Source organism: Hypanus sabinus, chromosome 11, assembly GCF_030144855.1.
Source record: "Hypanus sabinus isolate sHypSab1 chromosome 11, sHypSab1.hap1, whole genome shotgun sequence".
Classification (NCBI taxonomy): domain Eukaryota; kingdom Metazoa; phylum Chordata; class Chondrichthyes; order Myliobatiformes; family Dasyatidae; genus Hypanus; species Hypanus sabinus.
In genome coordinates this window covers 86,610,180-86,630,212 of record NC_082716.1, presented here as the reverse complement: position 1 = coordinate 86,630,212, position 20,033 = coordinate 86,610,180, and the positions used below count along the sequence as shown (strand labels likewise).

General features: G+C 38.8%; 1 protein-coding gene across 1 annotated transcript in view; it reads left to right on the top strand.

Moving 5' to 3' along the window:
• LOC132402172 (pappalysin-2-like) overlaps positions 1 to 20,033 on the top strand; it is a 371,016-nt gene that overhangs the window by 195,311 nt on the left and 155,672 nt on the right. The window contains exons 10-12 of the mRNA XM_059984850.1: positions 4,768 to 4,964; positions 6,660 to 6,812; positions 8,314 to 8,449. Coding sequence (XP_059840833.1) covers positions 4,768 to 4,964; positions 6,660 to 6,812; positions 8,314 to 8,449 — 486 coding nt within the window. The remainder of the gene's footprint in view (positions 1 to 4,767; positions 4,965 to 6,659; positions 6,813 to 8,313; positions 8,450 to 20,033) is intronic.

The window sequence follows — 20,033 nt, the reverse complement described above, 5'->3', positions numbered from 1 at the left end:
TATATTATGGGCCAATGAATAGCAAGGGACATAATTGTTCTCTTGAAGATCAGAGTTGTCATCTATGCACAGAGCTGAAAGAAATGGAGGAGATCTTAAATGGATTTTTTCCATCTGTATTTACTCAAGAGATGGACATAGAGTCTATAGAAATGAGGCAAAACAGCAGTGAGGTCATGGATCATATCCAGATTACAGAAAAGCTTGCTGACAAGATAAATTAGGGTGAATAAATCCTCAAGGACCTTACGAGGTGTTTCTTTGGACCTCGTGGGGAGCTGCTGCAGAAATTGCAGGGGCTGTAGCAGAGGTATTTAAAATGTTCTCAGCAACGGGTGAGGTGATGGATGATTGGAGGATAGCTAATGTTGTTTTGTTGCTTAAGAACGTCTCTAAAAATAAGCTGGAAATTATTAGCCGGTGAACCTGATGTCAGTAGTTGGTAAATTATTGGAAGGCAATATAAATGACCAATATATAAGTATATGGATAGAGAGGAACTCATTAGGATTAGTCAACATGGCTTTGTGCATGATAGGTCTTACCTAACTAATCTTATAGAGGTTTCTCAAGGAAGTTACCAGGAAAGTTGTTGAAGGGAAGGTAGTGGATAGTGCTACGTGGACAAAGCAAAGCCTTTGACAAGGTTCATCAAGAAGGGTCAATTACTTGATGTTCAAGATGAGGTAGTTAATTGAATTTAGAATTTGAAGGTAGTTTATTGAAGGTAAAATGTTTAAGGGGAACATGAGGAGGAACTTCTTCAGTCAGCAGGTGGGATGCACTGCCAGCAGAAGTGGTGGATTTGAGTTAATTTTAAACACTTAAGAGAAATTTGGATAGGTATGTGGATGAAATGGGTATGGAGAGCTGTGGTCCAGATGCCAATCAATGGGATTAGACTGCACAATATTTTGACACAGACTAGATGGGCCAAATGGCCTGTTTCACTGCTGTAGTGCTCTATGACTCTATGTGACTTTGGATCCTTTAACACATTAAAGTTGTTTAAGTAACACAATATCTGAAATTATAATTATTCTGGTTTCTCAATGGATGAAATGCAATTTCAGTTTTGATCATTACATGAAATACGGCCTGTGGTCTAACTGAGCAACGCTTCTTAAACAGTAGCATCAAGCCTTGCTGAGCTATTTATGGGTTAAAGTTTGGTGGAGGATAGCTGGCTAATGGCTCTTTTAATGTTCATGTGTCTTGCATTACGAGGGGTTATATGCCAATGAAGCCTGAATTTATTAGGATGTTTACACTTTTCCCATCAATTGCTTAGGTTTCTTCAATTTGTTTTTAGTATCTGTCTTTGATGAAGACTGGGACTAATTAAGATTCATTGATGCAATGTTGGTGGTATTGACATAACGTGATTTGGTCAAATATTAGAGTAATCACATGGAACTAATTATCTTCGTGCTCTTCTGCTTTGCATTCAGATGGCCATAAGCACCATTCTTTCTCATGGTAAAGCCTCCTCAAAAACAAGTTGGATTTTTCTAATTATAAAAGAAATGATTGCTCTTAATTCAAAACATTCTTGAGCGGTGTCTACTGTTGCTTTTATTCAGTCCATATGGCAAAATGGAAAGGGTCAGTGAAATACGCTAACCTTAGGTTTGGGAGCATGCCAGATGACCAGTTATCCAAGACAACAGGTACATTTTGTGTAAAGTCCAATCACACATCTGGAGGTTGTGATTTGTTAATTAAGCATGAGCCCTGCAGGAAAATAAGTTAACATAATATCCCTATTCTTCTTTTTGCTATTGCTCGAATTCATGCACTTTTTAAACCCAAAGTTTGAAGAATCAAACTTTTGGGAGTGCTTTAATGTGCCAAATTGCTTCTGCCATGAAGTAAAGTTGGAAGAACATGGTTTTGTTTTCTTTTCCTGAATTAGAAATGATCATTTGACTAAATAGGGAGGCTTTTTCTCTCCCAGGTGGCAATCTTGCCTTTTTGCAGGTCTTTCTACACTTTGGATCCTTATGTGTCAGCAGGTGAACTTAAGGTGTAATTCAATAAACACAAGGGCAAAAGGATAGATGAATATGCCGATACAGTGTCATGGTCCAGTCCATGGATTCCTCATTCCAGTTATTTCCTTTTCCCCATGTTCCGTTGGGCACCTTGATTAAGACACCTGATCTTCATTTTGAACTGGCAGCATAAAAGGCTCTGGGTTACAGCTACTCAGTGCTGGACTGTCATCAGAAGTTCATTGCCGGTAACCAGTCACCAGAAGCCAGCCACCATAGCCTGTGTGGCTATGCTTGTTCCGAGCCGCTGCGAAAAAGGGACCGTGTTCCTAGCCCGAGTCAAGTTCCGAGCCTGAGTCAAGTTCCTGGGGTCAAGTCGAGAACCTGACGTCCAGCTGAGTGTTGCAGGCTGTTTTGCTGCCACTCCGAGCCTAGATACGAATGGATTATCGTTGTGCGGTTCTGTCTCTTTGTTGGCCAAGTCCTTCCAGCTGAGTAGGTCCAGCCATTTGCCGCTACTTAGAGTTGGGTATTCTGTCTCCTCGTGGTTCTAGTCCAAGTCCAGGTTCATGGTCCTAGTCCAAGTCCAGGCTCCAAACTGTGTCCATTTCCAGGTTCCAAGCCGTGTTCCAGTTCTAGGCTCCGAGTCAAGTTCCGAGTCCACGTCAAGATCCAAGTTCCGAGTCCGAATCAACTCCCAAGTCCTAGTTCAGGTTTTACCAGTTTGTTATCCAATGTTTACGTCATGTTGACTTTTTTTGTCCTTGTTCTCTGACCATCCTAGTAACTATCAATAAACACTGTTCTGTATATACTACCCCTGTGTCTGTGTCCTGTACTTGGGTCCACTCCCAACACCCCCTTGTAACATACAGTTGGACAAAGATGTGTACAAGAAGCTGCATAGTTATCCACATAGACCTGTACCTGTGCTGTATATTTTGCAAGATTCAGTGGGTCATTACAAGATATTCATTGGCCCAACTGCCACAGCTTCTCTATACACAGAATTTTAATGTCTACTGATATTTGAGCTGATGTCTGCACCATGATTTCAGCTAGCTGGCCAGTAGCCTGAAGATGTTTGCAGCTAGCAGCATTTGTGGATCATTTCATAGCTTTTCTTTGCTGAGTCTTTCAATCTTGGTAACTGTTTCACTGAAGCTGAGGCATGCTTTGTAGAGAAGAAGTGTCGATAAGGAGATGAATGTCAGCAGTTCAGGAACTTGGACTGCTTTCCAGCTCCATTGTTTGTTGAGTAAGAAAGTTAACACTTTCAAGACTGCTTGGGTAAGCTAAAGCACCCTACTTTGATATGACATAGCAAGCTCATGTTTGGATGCTCAGCCTGCTAATCTAGTCACATTAGCCTTTTGAGATGCTAAGCGGAGAAAGGGGGTGCTTCCTGTAGCAAGTTTCATGGTTTGGGGCTCATCACTATAGTTGTACTGTGGCTTACAGAGAAATTTACAATTATGGAGCAGTTTAGCCTTGTCTTCCAGGGCCCAGCTACCTTCTGTTCAGGCCTGCCTTCTGTTGATAAGGTAGTTTAAAGCAGGTTTAGTGGTATTTGCTCCACCTCGACACTTTGGATGTATCTGGCAGTGCCTTCCATCTAGATAGTGAAAATCTATAGCTCAGATATTGGCTTATGCTTTCTGGAACAGCTGGCATGATCTTTGCAGTAGTTAGCCAAATTATAGTTAATGGGGAGGTTGGTGTTGACTGTATTTTTTGCCATCTAATGAAAAGCATTGGAATATCAATGGTGGAGTGGACAATAGGATCTGATGACATGGTAACACTTCATTTGAGAGTAGCTCAGAACATAGAACAGTACAGCCATTCACCCACAATGTTGTGCTGAACCAGCTAAAAAAGCAAATTAAGAACACCCAAACACTAATCCTTTCTACCTATACCATGTCCATATCCCTCCATCATCCATGTGCCTTTCCAAATGTCTCTTAAAAGTTTCTAATGCATTTCTCTCTACCACCGTACCACCTATTTTCAAAGAACTATGAACTTGGATCCCAAGATCTCTTTGCTCAATATCACTGCCAAGGATCTTGCCCTGTCTCCTTGCATTTGCCCTACTGAGATGCAACACCTCATATTTATCTATGTTAAACTCCATCTGCCATTTCTCTGCCTGTAGCTACAACTAATCTATATTGTGCTGTATTCTTTGCCAGTTTTCTACACTATCCACAACTTCACCAATCTCCATGTAATCCCGGTCATTTATATACATCACAAACAGCAGAGGTCCCAGCACAGATCCTTATTGAACACCGCTAATTACAGACCTCCAGCATAAATAAATCCCTTCAGCGATTAACCTCTGCCTTCTATCCTTGAGCCAGTTCTGAATCTAAACTGCCAATTCAATGTGGACCCTATGCAGCATCCAGGTGCATTCAGTAGAGATCTGAGTGACTGCTGTAGCATCAGAACTGTTGTCTTTTGGTTGTAACATTGTACTGAAACACTAAAGGTATCATATGAAAAAGGGAAAGCAATACTCCTTGCACCTTGTCAATATCTTGCTTTTATCATTAAAGTTGCCTTGACTTTTGGAAGATCTTTCTGTGTAAATTTTGGATATGAGTTATTCCAGAGAAAAAGGATCTCTGAACTTCCTTTTGATGTGAGGGGCTAGATGGCCTACTTTTGTTTCTTCTACGTTGCCTTATTTTTTTGTTAATTTAAAGTGGATTGAGACTTGGATATGTATTACAGATAAAATTTGAAAGATATATTTTTTCAGGGGAGCCGAGCCTCTGCTACATGTACGATGGAGATGAGGTCTGCGAAGAATTTGAGAAAAATATTAGTATTCGTGACTGTGGCTTTGTCACACCTAAAGGCTTCAGTGACCAATGGGCAGCAGGAGCCTTGGCCTCCCACCAGGATGAGAGAAAGTGTCCAGTTCAAGTGATCCCAGGACAACCTGACATATCAAAAGTAGGTTAACACTGATTGCCCCAATTGGACATGATGAGTAATAAACATGAACTAGTAGGCAATGGGATGGAGCATTATATATCCCAATAACATGATAAATAAAATTTATTGAAGGCAATTGGGAATTTATTTTAAACATTTCTCTTTGATGCTGTGAATCACGAGCTGTTGTATATAGTTAACCTTACATCCCATCCAATAAAGGCCTCAGTTCATCAGTGAAAAGTTCATACTCTTGTGTTTACATTTTGCTCATGTTCTGCTCAACCTGAAACATGAATTCATCCAGTGGGATGCCTGACCTTCTGTCTATTTCCAGTGTTTTCTGCTTTTATTTCCTGCTCACTGATTTTATTCATCTGATATTCCTGCCTTAATCTAATCTGCTGCTTCCATTATACCACCCATTTAAATATAAAGCCTTTGGTCCCAAGTAAATGAATATGACTGGAATAAGAGGCTAAAGTATATCAATGGAGAGGGTCAAAGGACCAAATTAAATGCATTTGACCAAGGCTTGTGTGTCATTGACCACCGAGCGAGCATTATGGATGTTCAATCTCTTCAATTTGTACATGCTCCTTTTGATGTTCAGTCAAGTTTCAGGGTCAATAAAATTTGGATTGAAATCTCATTCTATGTCTAGACTTCTCTTGTTCCTTCAATCCAGGTGAATAAAGAAGATTCCATTTGGAAATAGCCCATTTGCACAGTCTATGTCCCATGGGAACAGAGGAAGCACAAGTCAAAGTTTCTCATTAGTGTGCTAATTTTGGATTTTTTGAAACATGCATACATGATAGATTGTCTTCCTCACATATTGCTCTGTGAACATAATCATATCCTATTAATCTATTCAGGTTCATAACCCTGGCTTCTCCACTTAAAGGCCATATTTCATCAAATGAATTGAAGTAATGTGTCCATAATTGCCCTTTAAAAATGTCTGTGATGCTGAAATACCATTGCATCAGCAACTCAGAATGCTCACGTAATATACCATGTTTTCTATTTATAATGCTATGAGTGATCAAATGTTATACATAATATTCAAACAAGTTTCTCTTCAGTGGAGACAAAACCTCTATCATGCATGTGACAGAGATGGAACCTACTGAAATTTCAGAAAAGTTTGAAGCATTTGCTACAACAGAGAATTTCACTGAGTAGTGGGCATGATGCATATATTTCTAAATGCTTTATTCCAGCCAGGGTGAGCTAGCTAACTTCTTTATACATTCAAGATAAAGAGGTTTTCTGATAGTGTTTTACTTCTCAAGAGAAGGAGCAAAAAGAGCTGGAACATTGATTCCCAATCTGCTTGTAGTTTTATGAGGCAAAACAGTTGTCATACTTCTAATAACCATGTGGCTTAGTAACTATTCATTGTGAAGCCCTCAGTAATTGTGATAACAAAGCCTAAGCAAACATATTAAAGTCTGTGGGATTTGGAACTGTATCAAGTGGTTCTAAAGTTGGCCTTTGATCAGCAAAGTTTTCACAGGATGGGGCTTGGAGGGGCGGAACAGAAAAATGGATGACAGCCTGTTTTATTTTCTACTTGGCTCTTGTTTACATCAAAATCAAATTTTGCACTTTGCACATTCATGCAACATGAATTTACCTGCCTGTAAAGCTGCTCACTTATGTTGTTTTGAACTCATTTGTAATAATGAACATTGTCTGACCCTTCAGGTTTGTCAGACAGAACTTCTGGATGAGACTGCTGGACTGTCCCAGTATGCCTGGTTTCCATGTACTGTTCCCTTCTACACAGATAATATCCAAGACTTCAACAAACCTTATTCCTACCACAGTTCAGATGATGATGAAAACATCTGGCTTAAGGTAAAGTCCTGCATTCTTCATGATGCATGCTGCTTCATAAATGAAATACTTGTATTCAGTAATTTTGTTTTTGAGGAAATGTGGAATACCATCCTCATTTTAATAATGTACCTGTAGAAGCATGAAATACCACATCACGTTTGTTTCCTGTATCTTATATAATCAGGGCTATTCCATAAAATATGGTTGCATATTCAATATAATTTGCATCTTATTTCTAAACATGCTACTATAGTTCAGGAATATCTCATCTCACCCCAATTATTCTGTTGAGTACCCTGTGGTTTATTCTGTATTCAGCAATATGATTAGTTCTCCCAGTTGAGTGCATTGATCTTCCTATACTATATAGTCCTTACCATTCCATATTCTGTACTAGAAAATATATTGGATCCATGTGGCTTTACCATTCAATGAAGCCTACTGTACAATATATTGAACAGCCAAAGCATCCTCCATTATAGTGAAACAGTAATATACAGTATAGTGAACCACAATGAGTTCTCCATTGAGTGTATCCTGCAGTTGTATACTCGTACTTACTGCAAAGCATCCTTCTCTGAGCAATATTAAATCAGTATAGACACTTCTTTACCCTGCACTGTTCATGTGTTGACCAACACAATCTATTCTGCAATAAGTCCTACACTGAAAAGAATAATCTTTCCTGCTGTTTATATACTCAACAGTTATAATCTTTGGGAGATTGGATCCAGGGAGCTTAGACCAAAAAGCTAGCAAATACGGTATAGACTGGGTATTGTAAGGTCAGTCACTTACAACACCCAGGAAATAATTAAACCATGTTATTTTAATTGATTGGGAGGTGTTGATGTATAAAGAGACTCAGTTTCTTTGTATGCTTGTCACTGGAACCAAATATATAGGTGTTGTAGCAGTTACAAAGCAATGGTGATATTGGTTTTCATAGCAAGTGGGGTTGGGTGCAATAGCAAAGAAACCCTGCTCTAATTATTCAGGGCTTTGGAAAGATCTAATCTGGGGTACTATGTGACAGCACTAAACAGAATGGATGCAAAGTAGTGTGTCTAGAATGAGGGTTTTCAGTCTTGGGATTCATTTTCAACCACTTAAGTCTAGCATGAGGAGTTTGTGGAATTCACTACCTCGGAGTTGTAGAGGCTTAAGCGTTAAATATAACTTTTTAAAGAAGGAGTATGGAAAGAGGGAAGGAACGGGGTATTGAGACAGAGCTTGAACTCCAATAATATTGAACAGTGGAACACACTTAAAGGGACAAATAGTTTCTGTGCTTCCATTATTTTCTAAATGTAGATTTATTGGAGTTTTCCAAATTTAAATATATAGAATACTGTTCAAAGATTATTCCAAGAATGTTTATTGTTTACAGTAGATCTCTATCATGTATATGTTTAAATATTACACTTTCACAGGCTTCCTCCTTATTTTCTTAAATGGGTGAAAAATTACTGTTGATATTTCAAATGCTATGCACTCCACGTTTCTCTTTAAAACTCAGGTCTTCTTTGATCACCCCGGTGTGGCCAGATCGATTCTACTTTACCTCTCTGCAGATGGAACAACATTCTTTGATCAACAGCGTAAATTGATTAAAGTCCAGCTCATTGACACCAATGGACGCAACCACAGTTTGGGTATGTATATTCTACCCAGCCACTTTACACTTCTACAACCTTGGATTTTATCACTGTCCTCATTGTGAATTCTTCTTTCAACTTCCTTAATTTAAAAATACTTGTGCTTTGAAGCCTAAGTAGACATGAAGCAGTAAGAAGACAAAAGAGCCAAGCTTACCCAAGTTCCAGTGTAACCAGTGGTTAAAGATTTTAATTCCCATTCCCATTCTAACGTGTCGGTCCATGGCCTCCTCTTGTGGCAAGATGAGTCCACCCTCTGGGTGCAGGAGCAACACCTTATGTTCCTTCCGGGTAGCCTCCAACCTGATGGCATGAATATTGATCTCTCTATCTGGTAAATAATTAGCCCTCCTCCTTCTATCCCACCTGCCTATCATCTCCCTCTGGGTCCCCTCCTTTTTCCCTTTCTCTTATAGTCCACGCTCCCTCCTATTGGATTCCTTCTTCTCCAATTCTTGAATTTTCCCATCTAGCTGGTTTCACATATCACCTTCCAGCAAGCCTCCTTCCCATCCTCTCACTTTTTTATTCTGGTATCTTCCCCCTTCCTTCTCAAGAAGAAGCATCTCAACCCAAACCATAAACTGTTTTTTCATCTTCATAGATGCTGGCTGAGCTGCTGAGTTCCTCCAGCATTTTGTGTGTGTTGCTCTGAATGTCCAGCATCTGCAGACTTTCCTGTGTTATAGGAAGTTCAAATAGGGAATGTGGAAAGAATACCTAGTAAATGAAATCAAAGCTAACATTGAAAGTTCACATAAATATGTTATGAGAATGGGAACGGTTCATTAAAGGTAAAGGTGAATGTAAGAGCATAAGATAATGGATGAATTCTGTATCTATTTTGATCGCTGAGGGAAAAGACAATTAGTATTGATTTAAGGCATGTTTCAAATATGTTTCAAGATCTGCTACATAACCTAGCTCTAGAGAAAGGGATATGACTGACCTCTAGAATCTCAAGAATTACATCTGAAGCTATTACAATAAATAGGTAAAGCATTGGTGATGATTATTTAAAAAATAAACCTTTCAAATCTGATGGTCTAGATTTTAAGAGTGAGTGGAGATTGAAATGAGGAAATCAAGTTAGTTTAACATCTGCTATTGGAAAATTCCTGGAATTAATGACAGTAACCTCTTCCAAAACATTTTCCTCAACATTGAGGCTCCAGTAACCCTCATTTGGTTCTTTTGGGCAAGCCACGTATTTTGCATGCTGCATCGGACTCTCAAATCAGACCCTCTATTCTGAATTTTGTCAAATGGATTATTGTCAGGTGGACAGAGAAATGTATTCAAGAATGTGCTCAAACTTTCCTTAAAGTAATGCAACATTGCCGTTGACTGTAGGAATCTCCGTCCCCCACTGCCTGAAAATCACTTGAAGTAGAGAAGAAACTTTGTGATGTTAATGAGAACCTCTACAGTAGTACTGAACTCTGTGTAACTGACAGAGGCAGTACACTACCTCACAAGCCAGCCATCTGCCTGCCCCATCACAAACTTCTACCTTTCTGCAGATGACTCTGCTGTTCCCACATTGGCCTCATTAGGAATAAATTAGGAAGTAGGTCATCCTTGATCCTGACAGAAGGAAGAAGAAGAAGAAGTAATATTGAAGAAACAATCCATCTGTATTACTGCAAATTGAACATACATCTTGGTGAAAGTGTTATTCTAGGTTTGTGAAAGAAAGGGGATTTCAGACAAACTATGAAGGTAATTTGCATGTTAGATATTCTTTATGCACTTAATAAGGTTCTAACAGGAGACATAACAAAATATAACTGCATATTGAATTGGACTTAATCTTCTGGCACTCTTTGTAAGGAAAAAATTGGGCAGCGGGAAAAGGGGGCTATTGTGTATTTAATATTTAAGTAATATTTCAGTACTGTTGTGTGTGTGTATGTGTATATGTAGGTTGATTAAGCATTCTTGTTCATTTAAATAATTCATTATGAGTTATATGTACAAATACGTGAATTGTATCTCACGGTACCACATGATGCATGCACACCTTACTTAAAGTAAACACAAAGTCAGACTTGTATATTGGACTCCAGTTCTTCCTTTGAGCTAGTTTAATGTTTTGAAGTTACAAAACATAACAGCTGCACCTCATCTCATTAATGTGGAAGGACAAGTAGCATCTCCCATTGGTTCCACACTATGTTTATCACATTGTATAGAAATTATTTGGGTGAAGGAATGTAGAAGTTTTCTGATGAAATTAAACTAGGAGGCAGTGTAAATTATGTTAACTGGAGAAATCACATAGGTGCTTTTAATGTGAGTGGGAAGAAATGAAATCATCCATTTTGAATTCAAGGACTATTTATTTAAAGGCAAGAGATGGGTACAGGTAACTGAGTCATTCTGTAGAATTATACTCTGACTTCAGTATTAGTAACAAATCTGAATGTCATCTGTGTTTCTAATATTAATAGCTGAAGAAAGAAGACACATTTCTAGAAGTTGTTACATACCCATAATGGTTTAAATGAACCAGTGGCAATAGATCACGCCTGGAGTCTGGTTTTGATGTTAAAATCACTATCTTTATTAGTATCTACTTAATATAGCAACTTAAACAAGAATAATAAAAAGTTAACAGTGTTATGAGTATGCATATGTGTAAATATAACTTCTAAACTATTGAGCGCCGGGTGGGGGGCGTGGGGCACCAGTCTTAAAATCTTGAGATGTTAAGTTCAGTTCATCCACAGATTAAATGATGTGAGAGAGATATTTGTAATCCAAGGTGAATGTTGTGAATGTTGTTATGTCGTATTCCACAGGTTCCACAGTGGTAAAACAGGATAATAATCTCTGTTAAGTTTTATCCGTTATCGTTCCAAATCCACATGAATTATCACCAACAGTAGCTTATCACAGGGGTACCATCTTCAAAGGGACCTACCATCCAGGCAAGGGTTAACACATAGGTAGATTCCACAAGGTTGCCCCAATCACACAACATGATAGTCACTTATTGATGTGCTGGGTTGATGCTCATCCCATCCTTGTGGGCACTCAAAAGTTCCAGCCAGTGACCCCTTAGTCACTGGCTTCTTTCCATTGTCCGACTCCAACTGCGACTGACTGTGTGTGAGTGAGTGTACTTGCTTAAATCAAAACAAGCTGCAGAGTCAAATAGTTCCGCCCTCTCTCTCTCTTAGAATTAAACAAGAGTTGAGAAAGCCGGCGGCTAACACCTTTAAATAACAGTCAACAACAAGCTAAACCTAGGGGTTCATCACATTTCCCCCCAAAAAAGAAACTTTTGATCACAGAGCAAAATTTTAACTGCAAACTGCAAAATTTTTACTGAGTGTAAAACAATACATATGTGATTATCATGTAACACATTGCAGAATCATATACAAATAGCTATTTTTTCTTGAACTTAGCTTAGCATCTGGGCAGACAGTCTGCACTGATATTGTCTGCGCCTTTCACATGCTTTATTACCATATGATATTCCTGCAAAATCAGAATGTGTGGTTGAACAGGAGTCTGATTAACCATTTTCTTTAAACATGTATATGCAAACATCCACCCTGGGAATGTGATAAGCATCTGTTTTAGTTACTGCATTTACCTTCCTATTATCAGTGCAAAATCTAACGCTACCATCAGGTTTGGGCACAATAACACAGGGTGAGGTCCAATCTGATGTTGACGGCCTGATAATACCATTTTTCAGCATATATTTAATCTCCTGCTCAGGCAATTCATTCTTTTCTACGTTCATGCGATAGGGGTGCTGCTTAATTGGGTCAGCTTGACTAACATCTACGTCATGCCCAGTGACCAAAGTTTGTTTAGGGTACATTGGGAAACAAATATTCAAATTTTAGAATTAATTCTTCCATTTGTTTTCGTTGTTTTGGCTGCAAATGGACCAATTTGTTATCAATGTTTTCCAAACTAATTGAGTGCATAAGCCTCAGTGAGACTCTATTGGCTTGTTAAAATTCTCAGACGAGTCAGTTATCCCATTCTCAGGCCCTCTAGTTTCACATGTTCTCACAACAACACTCACATATGGCATCTCCGGGTCAAAATAATGCTTTATCATATTTACATGTACCACCTATGCGGGTTTTCTTTGATCGGGTGTTTTAGTAGCAAAATTCAAAGAATCAATTTTAGAGATTATTTTGTACAGCCCACCAAACTTTGCTTGGAGTGGATTTATCAACATTGGAATTAACACGAATACTTTGTTTCCCATGTGATATGTCCATTCTCAAGCTTGCTTATCAAAATAACGCTTCATTTTGTCTTGAGAAGCCTTCAAGTATTGTCTTGCTAGACTACAGACTTGGTGTAATTTAATTTTGAACTCAAAAACTTAGCTTAATAAGCTAACATGCACTTTTTCATCAGTCCACTGTTCCTTCAGCAGGGACAAGGGTCCCCTCACTCTGTGACCAAATACAAGTTCAAAGGGGCTAAAACCCAGCGATTCCTGCACTGATTCTCTTACGGCAAATAGGAGAAAATGTACCCCCTCATCTCAGTCATTCCATTCTCAATACAGTATGTCTTAATCATTATTTTGAGGGTAGAATGAAATATTTCTAAAGCTCCTTGTGATTCTGGATGGTACGCAAACAATGTAATTCGTTTAGCTCCCAGTTCACAAACTACCTGCTGGAATAACGCTGATGTAAAATTACTGCCTTGATCAGATTGAATTTCTTCAGGCAAACAGAACAAAGTAAAAAACTTGGTGAGAGTCCTCACCATGGTTTTAGCTTTAATATTTCTGAGAGGGATTGCCTCTGGGAATCTGGATGCAGTGCATATAATGTTTAACAGATACTGATGGCCAGCTGATGTCTTTGGCAATGGGCCAACACAATCCACTATAACTTTGGAAACAGGTTCACCAAATGCAGATGAAATGGGGCCACTGGGATGGCTTAATTAGGTTTACCCACAACTTGACAAGTGTGACAGGTTCTGCAAAAGGTCACAGCATCCTTCCTCAGATTAGGCCAATAAAATTCTTTCCTAATCCTGTTTACAGTTTTATTCAACCCAAAATGTCTACCTAAAGGCATACTGTGAGCCAAAGTTAAAATTTCAGTCCTATAGACTTTAGGAACAACAACTTGGTGAACAATTGCCCATTCCTCATTCACAGGTACAGTAGGTAGTTTCCACTTCCTCATCAATATCCCATTCTTGAGATAGTACCCTACTGGCATGATTTTTAATCTCATCATCTGAGAAAGCTGTTTCTTTTAAAGCTTCAATCTCAGGGTCTCAATTTTGTTCTGCTACAAACTCCTTCCTAGACAAAGATAAACATTTCTTATCAGACTTACTCGCTGAATTTTGTTGTAACAATGAAGGCAGAAAAGTCCCTGACAAGTCATCATCACCTAAATCCCGATTTTGGCTATCCTGGGCATCAGAATGATGCTGTACTGAACCGTCTGCGTTGGCAGACTTTTTAGTCATGCTTCGTGTTACTGCACAGGCAGGATAAATATCAACATCCATATGTGGGTCATCAGTGGCAGGCTTACTTGTCAGCTGCACTGCTGGATAAACTTCACCATCTGCAATGTCATTTCCGAACAACAAGGGAACATCCTTCATTGGTAACTTGGGTTGGATCCCTATCTTGACAGGTCCCAAAAACAATCTAGACTTCAAAATTACCTTATGCAAAGGTACAGAATCAACACCTTTCCCCAAACCTTTAATAAGATTTACCTCATCAGTTTTAGTCTCATCACCAAACTTTAGAACACTGTTTAATATAAGTGACTGAGAAGCCCCAGTGTCTCAAAGAATTTTCACTGGTACCGGGGTTGACCCCTCATTCACTGACACCAACCCATCTGATATTAAAGGATCAAATCCCTTCTTAAGTCGGCCAACATTCTCAGTCCTTATCTAAGCCTCAACAGAACACTCAGAACCTTGTGGATTTTTAGTTGCTTCAGCATATTGAACCCAGGCATTTGGGACTGCCTCCTTTTCCTTTTCCCTTCTTCAGAATGGAACAATTAACCATCATGTGACCAGCTGTCTTACAATAGTAACAAGTAAGACGAGAATATTTCTGCCTCCCTTCATCCTTATTTTTGTCACTAGTTCCCAGTTTAATTTCTGGTTTAACCTGCAGGTTATCGCTGCTTCTCTTTTGGATGCTCTTATTCAGGGTAAACTTAACCTTGTGGGTTAAAGCAAACTCATCTGGTAATCTAGCAGACTCTCGTAAAGTGGCAGCATCCTTTTCATCTAAATATTTCTTATATCATCAGGGATGCACCTTTTGAATTCTTCAATCAAAACCAACTGTTTCAAGCTGTTACAATCATCATTTACATTCTTAGATGTGCACCAACAATCAAAATACACAAGCTTCTCATAAGCAAATTCCACATGTCTGGGTCATAGACTTCAAATTTCTAAACTTTTGTCTATAAGCTTCCAGAACCACCTCATAAGCTTTAAGCACTGCATGTTTCACAATATCATAATTAGCTGCATCTTCAAGTGAAAGGGCTGAGTAAGCTTGTTGGGCTTTACCCTTAAATACAGTCTGTAACAAAACAGGCCAACTTCTTTTCTGCCAATTTTGACTCTGAGCTACCTTTTCAAAATGCAAGAAGTATTCATCAATTTCTGCTTTGTCAAATGGAGGTACCAATTTAACCTTCTGACTGGCACTAAATCCTTCACCAGGATCTAGCACTAGACCTCCTTGCTGCAATTTCTCTGTCTTTTCCAGCTCAAATCACCTCTGTCTTTCTTGCCTCTGCCCTCTTTTTCTGCCTCCTCAGCCTCAAACTGCCTTTGCCTTTCTTGAGCCTCTAACTTAAGTTGTAACTTCATTTATTCCAACTGTAACTGCTGCTCAGGGTTAACTGGTTTACTTTCAGGAAACACCTCCAACTCCTCCACTTTAAACACTTTAAATACATAATACTCAGGAATTATCCTCTGAATCTGTGCCCTTCTCATTGTCGATTTCACCTTAATAAGTTAAGTTTTAAAGTAGTTAAGTTTTTAGCAATATTCAACAACTCAAACCTTCTGGCATCCTCTAATCCCACATACGTTGACGCTTCCAGAAATTTATCAACATATTTTGCTGAATATTTTCACACACAAATAAATGAAGATTTCCCCAATCAAATCGATATTTGATCAATCAATAAGCCCCCAAATTTTCATATCCCAGACAAGCCCCCAATTTTGTTATGTACCCGTAATAGTTTAAATGAACCAGCAACAATAGACCATTCCTGGAGTCTGGTTTTGATGTTAAAACCACCATCTTTATTAGTATCTGCTTAATATAGCAAGTTAAACAAGAATAATCAAAAGTTAACAGTGTTAAGAGAATACATATGTGTAAATATAACTTTGAAACTATTGAGCTTGGGATGGGGGGGCACCAGGCTTAAAATCTTGATATGGTAAATTCAGTTCATCCACAGATTAAATGATGTGGGAGAGATATTTGTAATCCAAGGTGAATGTCGAGAGAAGGCATTTATGTCGTATTCCACAGGCTCCATGGTGGTAAAACAGGTAACAATCGCCATAGGTTTTATCCATCATTGCTCCAGATCCACTTATGAATTATTACCAATAGTAGCTTATCACAGGGGTAACGTCTTCAAAGGGAATTACCACCCAGGCAAAGGTTAACACATAAGTAGATTCCACAAGATTGCCCCAATCACACACGTGATTGCCACTTATCGATGTGCTGGGTTGATGGTCAACCCACCCTTGTGGGCACTCAAAAGTTCCAACCAGTGACCCCTTAGTCACTGGCTTCCTTCCATTCTCCGACTCCAACTGCGACTGACTGTGTGTGAGTGAGTGTCCTTGCTTAAATCAAAACAAGCTGCAGAGTCAAATAGTTCCACCCCTCTCTCTCTTAGTCAGAATTAAACAGGAGCCAAGAAAGCTAGCAACTGACATCTTAAAATGACAGTCCACGGCAAGATAAACCTAGGGGTTCATCACACATTTCAGTTGCAGAACCAAGTTTTCTCCTGATTGGTGTCATCCTGTTATAAGTCACCTTTGCAAGCTTGATTTCTATATTCTCATTAAAATTCCTTTTTATTTAATACAGCTCTTACAATTCAATTTGTTTGACTATGCATATATGTGATCCTCCTTTCTTTACCCCTCTTCTTTAAAACTATTTATTTGTATCTTTTAAACTTGTTGGCTTTAATTGTTTTCCAGTTCTCATAAAAAGTTTGCCTGATCAAATGCAGGAACTTCCAGATTTACTGATGGGCTTGGAAGGTTGAATCAGTCAGTTTGTTCCTTTGCTGGGTTCAACATGGATTCCATTGTTTGAATCCTTGGTTTTATTAAGGTTTCCCAACACATTGTTGGGCAATCACATCTTGAACCCTGCATCAACTCCAATAGCAGTTTTAAGACACATATCTACCACCAATAGGGCATCAGGAGCATGGAAATGCCACTTCTTTGTTCCTCTCCAGGTTACACACCATTCTGAATTGGAAACATAATTGTTCATTCATAGTCATTGGGTCTAAAATTCTGGAGCTTCCTCTCCAACTGTGTTGTCGGAGTATCTTCAGCAGAAGGATTGCAGTGGCATAAGACATTGTCTCGCCTTCTCAGGGACAATGAAGGGTAGATAGAAACTACTGGTCTTTCCTATGATGAACAGGCCCTGAAATATGGGCAAAAATGAAAATCAGACTGGGCAATGCGACACATTTCAAAGGGCATGATCGGAGACAACTTTCCCTTTTTAAAACCTTCTGCATATTCTTATACTTCCAAATATTTACAATTTGTTAATTTTTTAGTTAATGTAACAATATACTTTTTTTCAATTTTAACTATATTTAAATGTCTCTGAATTTAAGAAGCAGAGTTGTTTTGGTCGGATCTTTCCATTAACATGGGGTCTTGTCTCTGTTCAGCATAAATCCAGCATAAACTCCTGGACCACTTTGGGAACTCAGCGGTTTGATGTTTAATATTCTGTGTGTTACTTGCTCACTTTTTGCTGTTTGCACGATTTGATCTTTTTTATACTTTGGATATTTGATGTTTTCTTTAAATGGGTTCCATGGTGTTTCTATTTTGGTATTCTCCTGTGGGAGAACAAATCTCAAAGTTGTATACTGTATACATACTTTGATAATAAATGTTTTTCAAAACTTTAAAAAAACCTAGAATTGCTGGATGGCTGCTTCAGGCTGCATCTGGTCCTATGGCAGACTGCAGGAAGCAATTCAGTATAGAGGGACTGGTCCCACAAAGATATTTATGCAGCTATGGTGCCTGAACTGCTGAGTGTTACTGCAACATTTTATTTTTGTTTATACATTATTTCTAGTTGTGTTATTATCATTTAGATGATGTTTTAGATTATTTTGGATTGGGTCATAGTACAATCCAAATCTTGCTGCTTGAATAGAATACAGAACCAAGCTGCCACTGTCCAGGTGCTGATTATGTAGAATATGATAACACCATATCACTGTTTAAATGCACTTTACAGAAAGGTCAAAGGGTTTTTTACTGCCACTGAGTGTTGCATTATATACACTTAATGGCACTTTATTTAGTACAGGAGTGGGATGTGGAGTGGCCTTCTGCAGTTGTGGCCTATCCACTTTAAGACTTAATGTGTTGTGAGTTCAGAGATGCCATTCTGCACACTACTGTTGTGATGCGTGGTTATAGTTGAATTACTGTCACCTTCCTATCAGCTTGAACAAGTCTAGTCATTCTCCTCTGACCTCTCTCGTTAACAAAGCATTTTCATTCACTGAACTGCTGCTCACTGGATGCTTTTTGTTTTTTGCACCATTCTCTGTAAACTCTAGAGACTGTTGTGTGCAAAAATCCCAGGAAATAAGCAGTTTCTGAGAAATTCAAATCACCCTGCATGGCATTAACAATCAGTCCATAGACAAAGTCACTTAGAACACATTTCTTCCTCATTCTGATATTTGGTCTGAACAATAGATGAATGTCTTGACCATGTCTGCATGCTTTTATGCATTGAATTGCTGCAAAATTGTTTGATTAGATATTTGCATTAATGTAATAAAGTGTAACCCCCTGGGTTGCCTCAGGCTTGCTCAGCTCATTCTCGTCTAGGGGGAGCAGCCTTCGGCCCCGCCGAACTGGGCAATCAGCTGGTGTGGATGCTGTGTGATGTCCCTGCCTCGCCCAAAAACAGACAGTACACCATATGCGATTAAATGATTACAATTTATAAAGGTAACTATAACTAAGTGATTAATAATGATACAGTATATATGAAGAAAAAAATAAAGAAAAGGCGCCAAACTTATCAAAGTCCAAACCACTTCATGCACAACCATTGGAGCTTAATTACCAAAGTCTTCGGGCCACCATTTGATCCCCTCCGAACTCCTCGACTCGCAGCTCAGGACCCGTTGAACTGGTCAACCGAGCACACCTAGCTTCATCCCCCCCCTCCTCGGAGTACCTCCTGGCCTTGGACCCCCACTTGGGGTCCGTTCCTCACCCAGCTTACAGCATTGCGTCCTCTCTCTCAACCCCCTCGCGCCGATCTGCCCAAAAGCCCGTCAACAATAGCTTACAGACTCAGAAGAAAGAATAACATTAATCCCCATTTGGTTTACAAAGGAATACAATTCTCGTTATCAGTAAATTTTAACCCAAACAAGTTTCTAGCACTCTCTCGAAACAAAGAAGCATTCCTGCTTTTAACAAAACAAAGAAGCCCTTTCCCAACAAGCTTCCAGCACTCTCTTGCAACAAAGAAGCATTCCTGCTTTTAACAAAACAAAGAAGCCCTTTTTATTACATATGCAGTAACAAAGGAAAAAAAGAAGAAACCCCCTTTACAGTACCTAAGTGTACACTTAGGTACCTAATAAAGTCACCACTGAATATGTATTACCTGTTTCAAAGGATCAAGTTTTAAGTATAATCATTCATATCTTATAAATATCATGATCTGTTTATTGATAATAGTTTACGTGGTGTCACTGGACAGAAAGTCTGCTTTATCTTACTAGTTCTGCAGATTACTGTGTGGGCAGGAATATGTTTCATGTCTGCATTTACATGTTTAAGTGGAATAAATCAGTGATGTGGTACTGTGATATTATTGTTATTATTATGAATGCTCTAGGTACAGTTCTGTGTAATTATGACATCAATCTAAATTAGGCAGGTTAACATGGTATAGCGTTTAAATCATTCCTCAATATTATAATTGTTTGTGATCAGTAGTGCCATGATATTACCTTTGCTATGGTAGTTCATGGATGAACTATTGGGTTGGGTTGCTGATAGACTACGATATGGATAAATGGTCTTTGCCCAAAACACAGGTTTTGGTGAATTTTGCAAAAAATACTGTATATGATTGAGGAATGGGCATTTAGTTGAATGGAAGTGCAAATCAAAAGAAACATTCTTATGATATTAGTGATATCATGCAACGTAGCCAAAGATAGTTGAGAATAAGTGTCAGGAAGGACACATGCTATTATTTTAATATAATTCTTACAGTGACTTAGAATGAATTTGTACT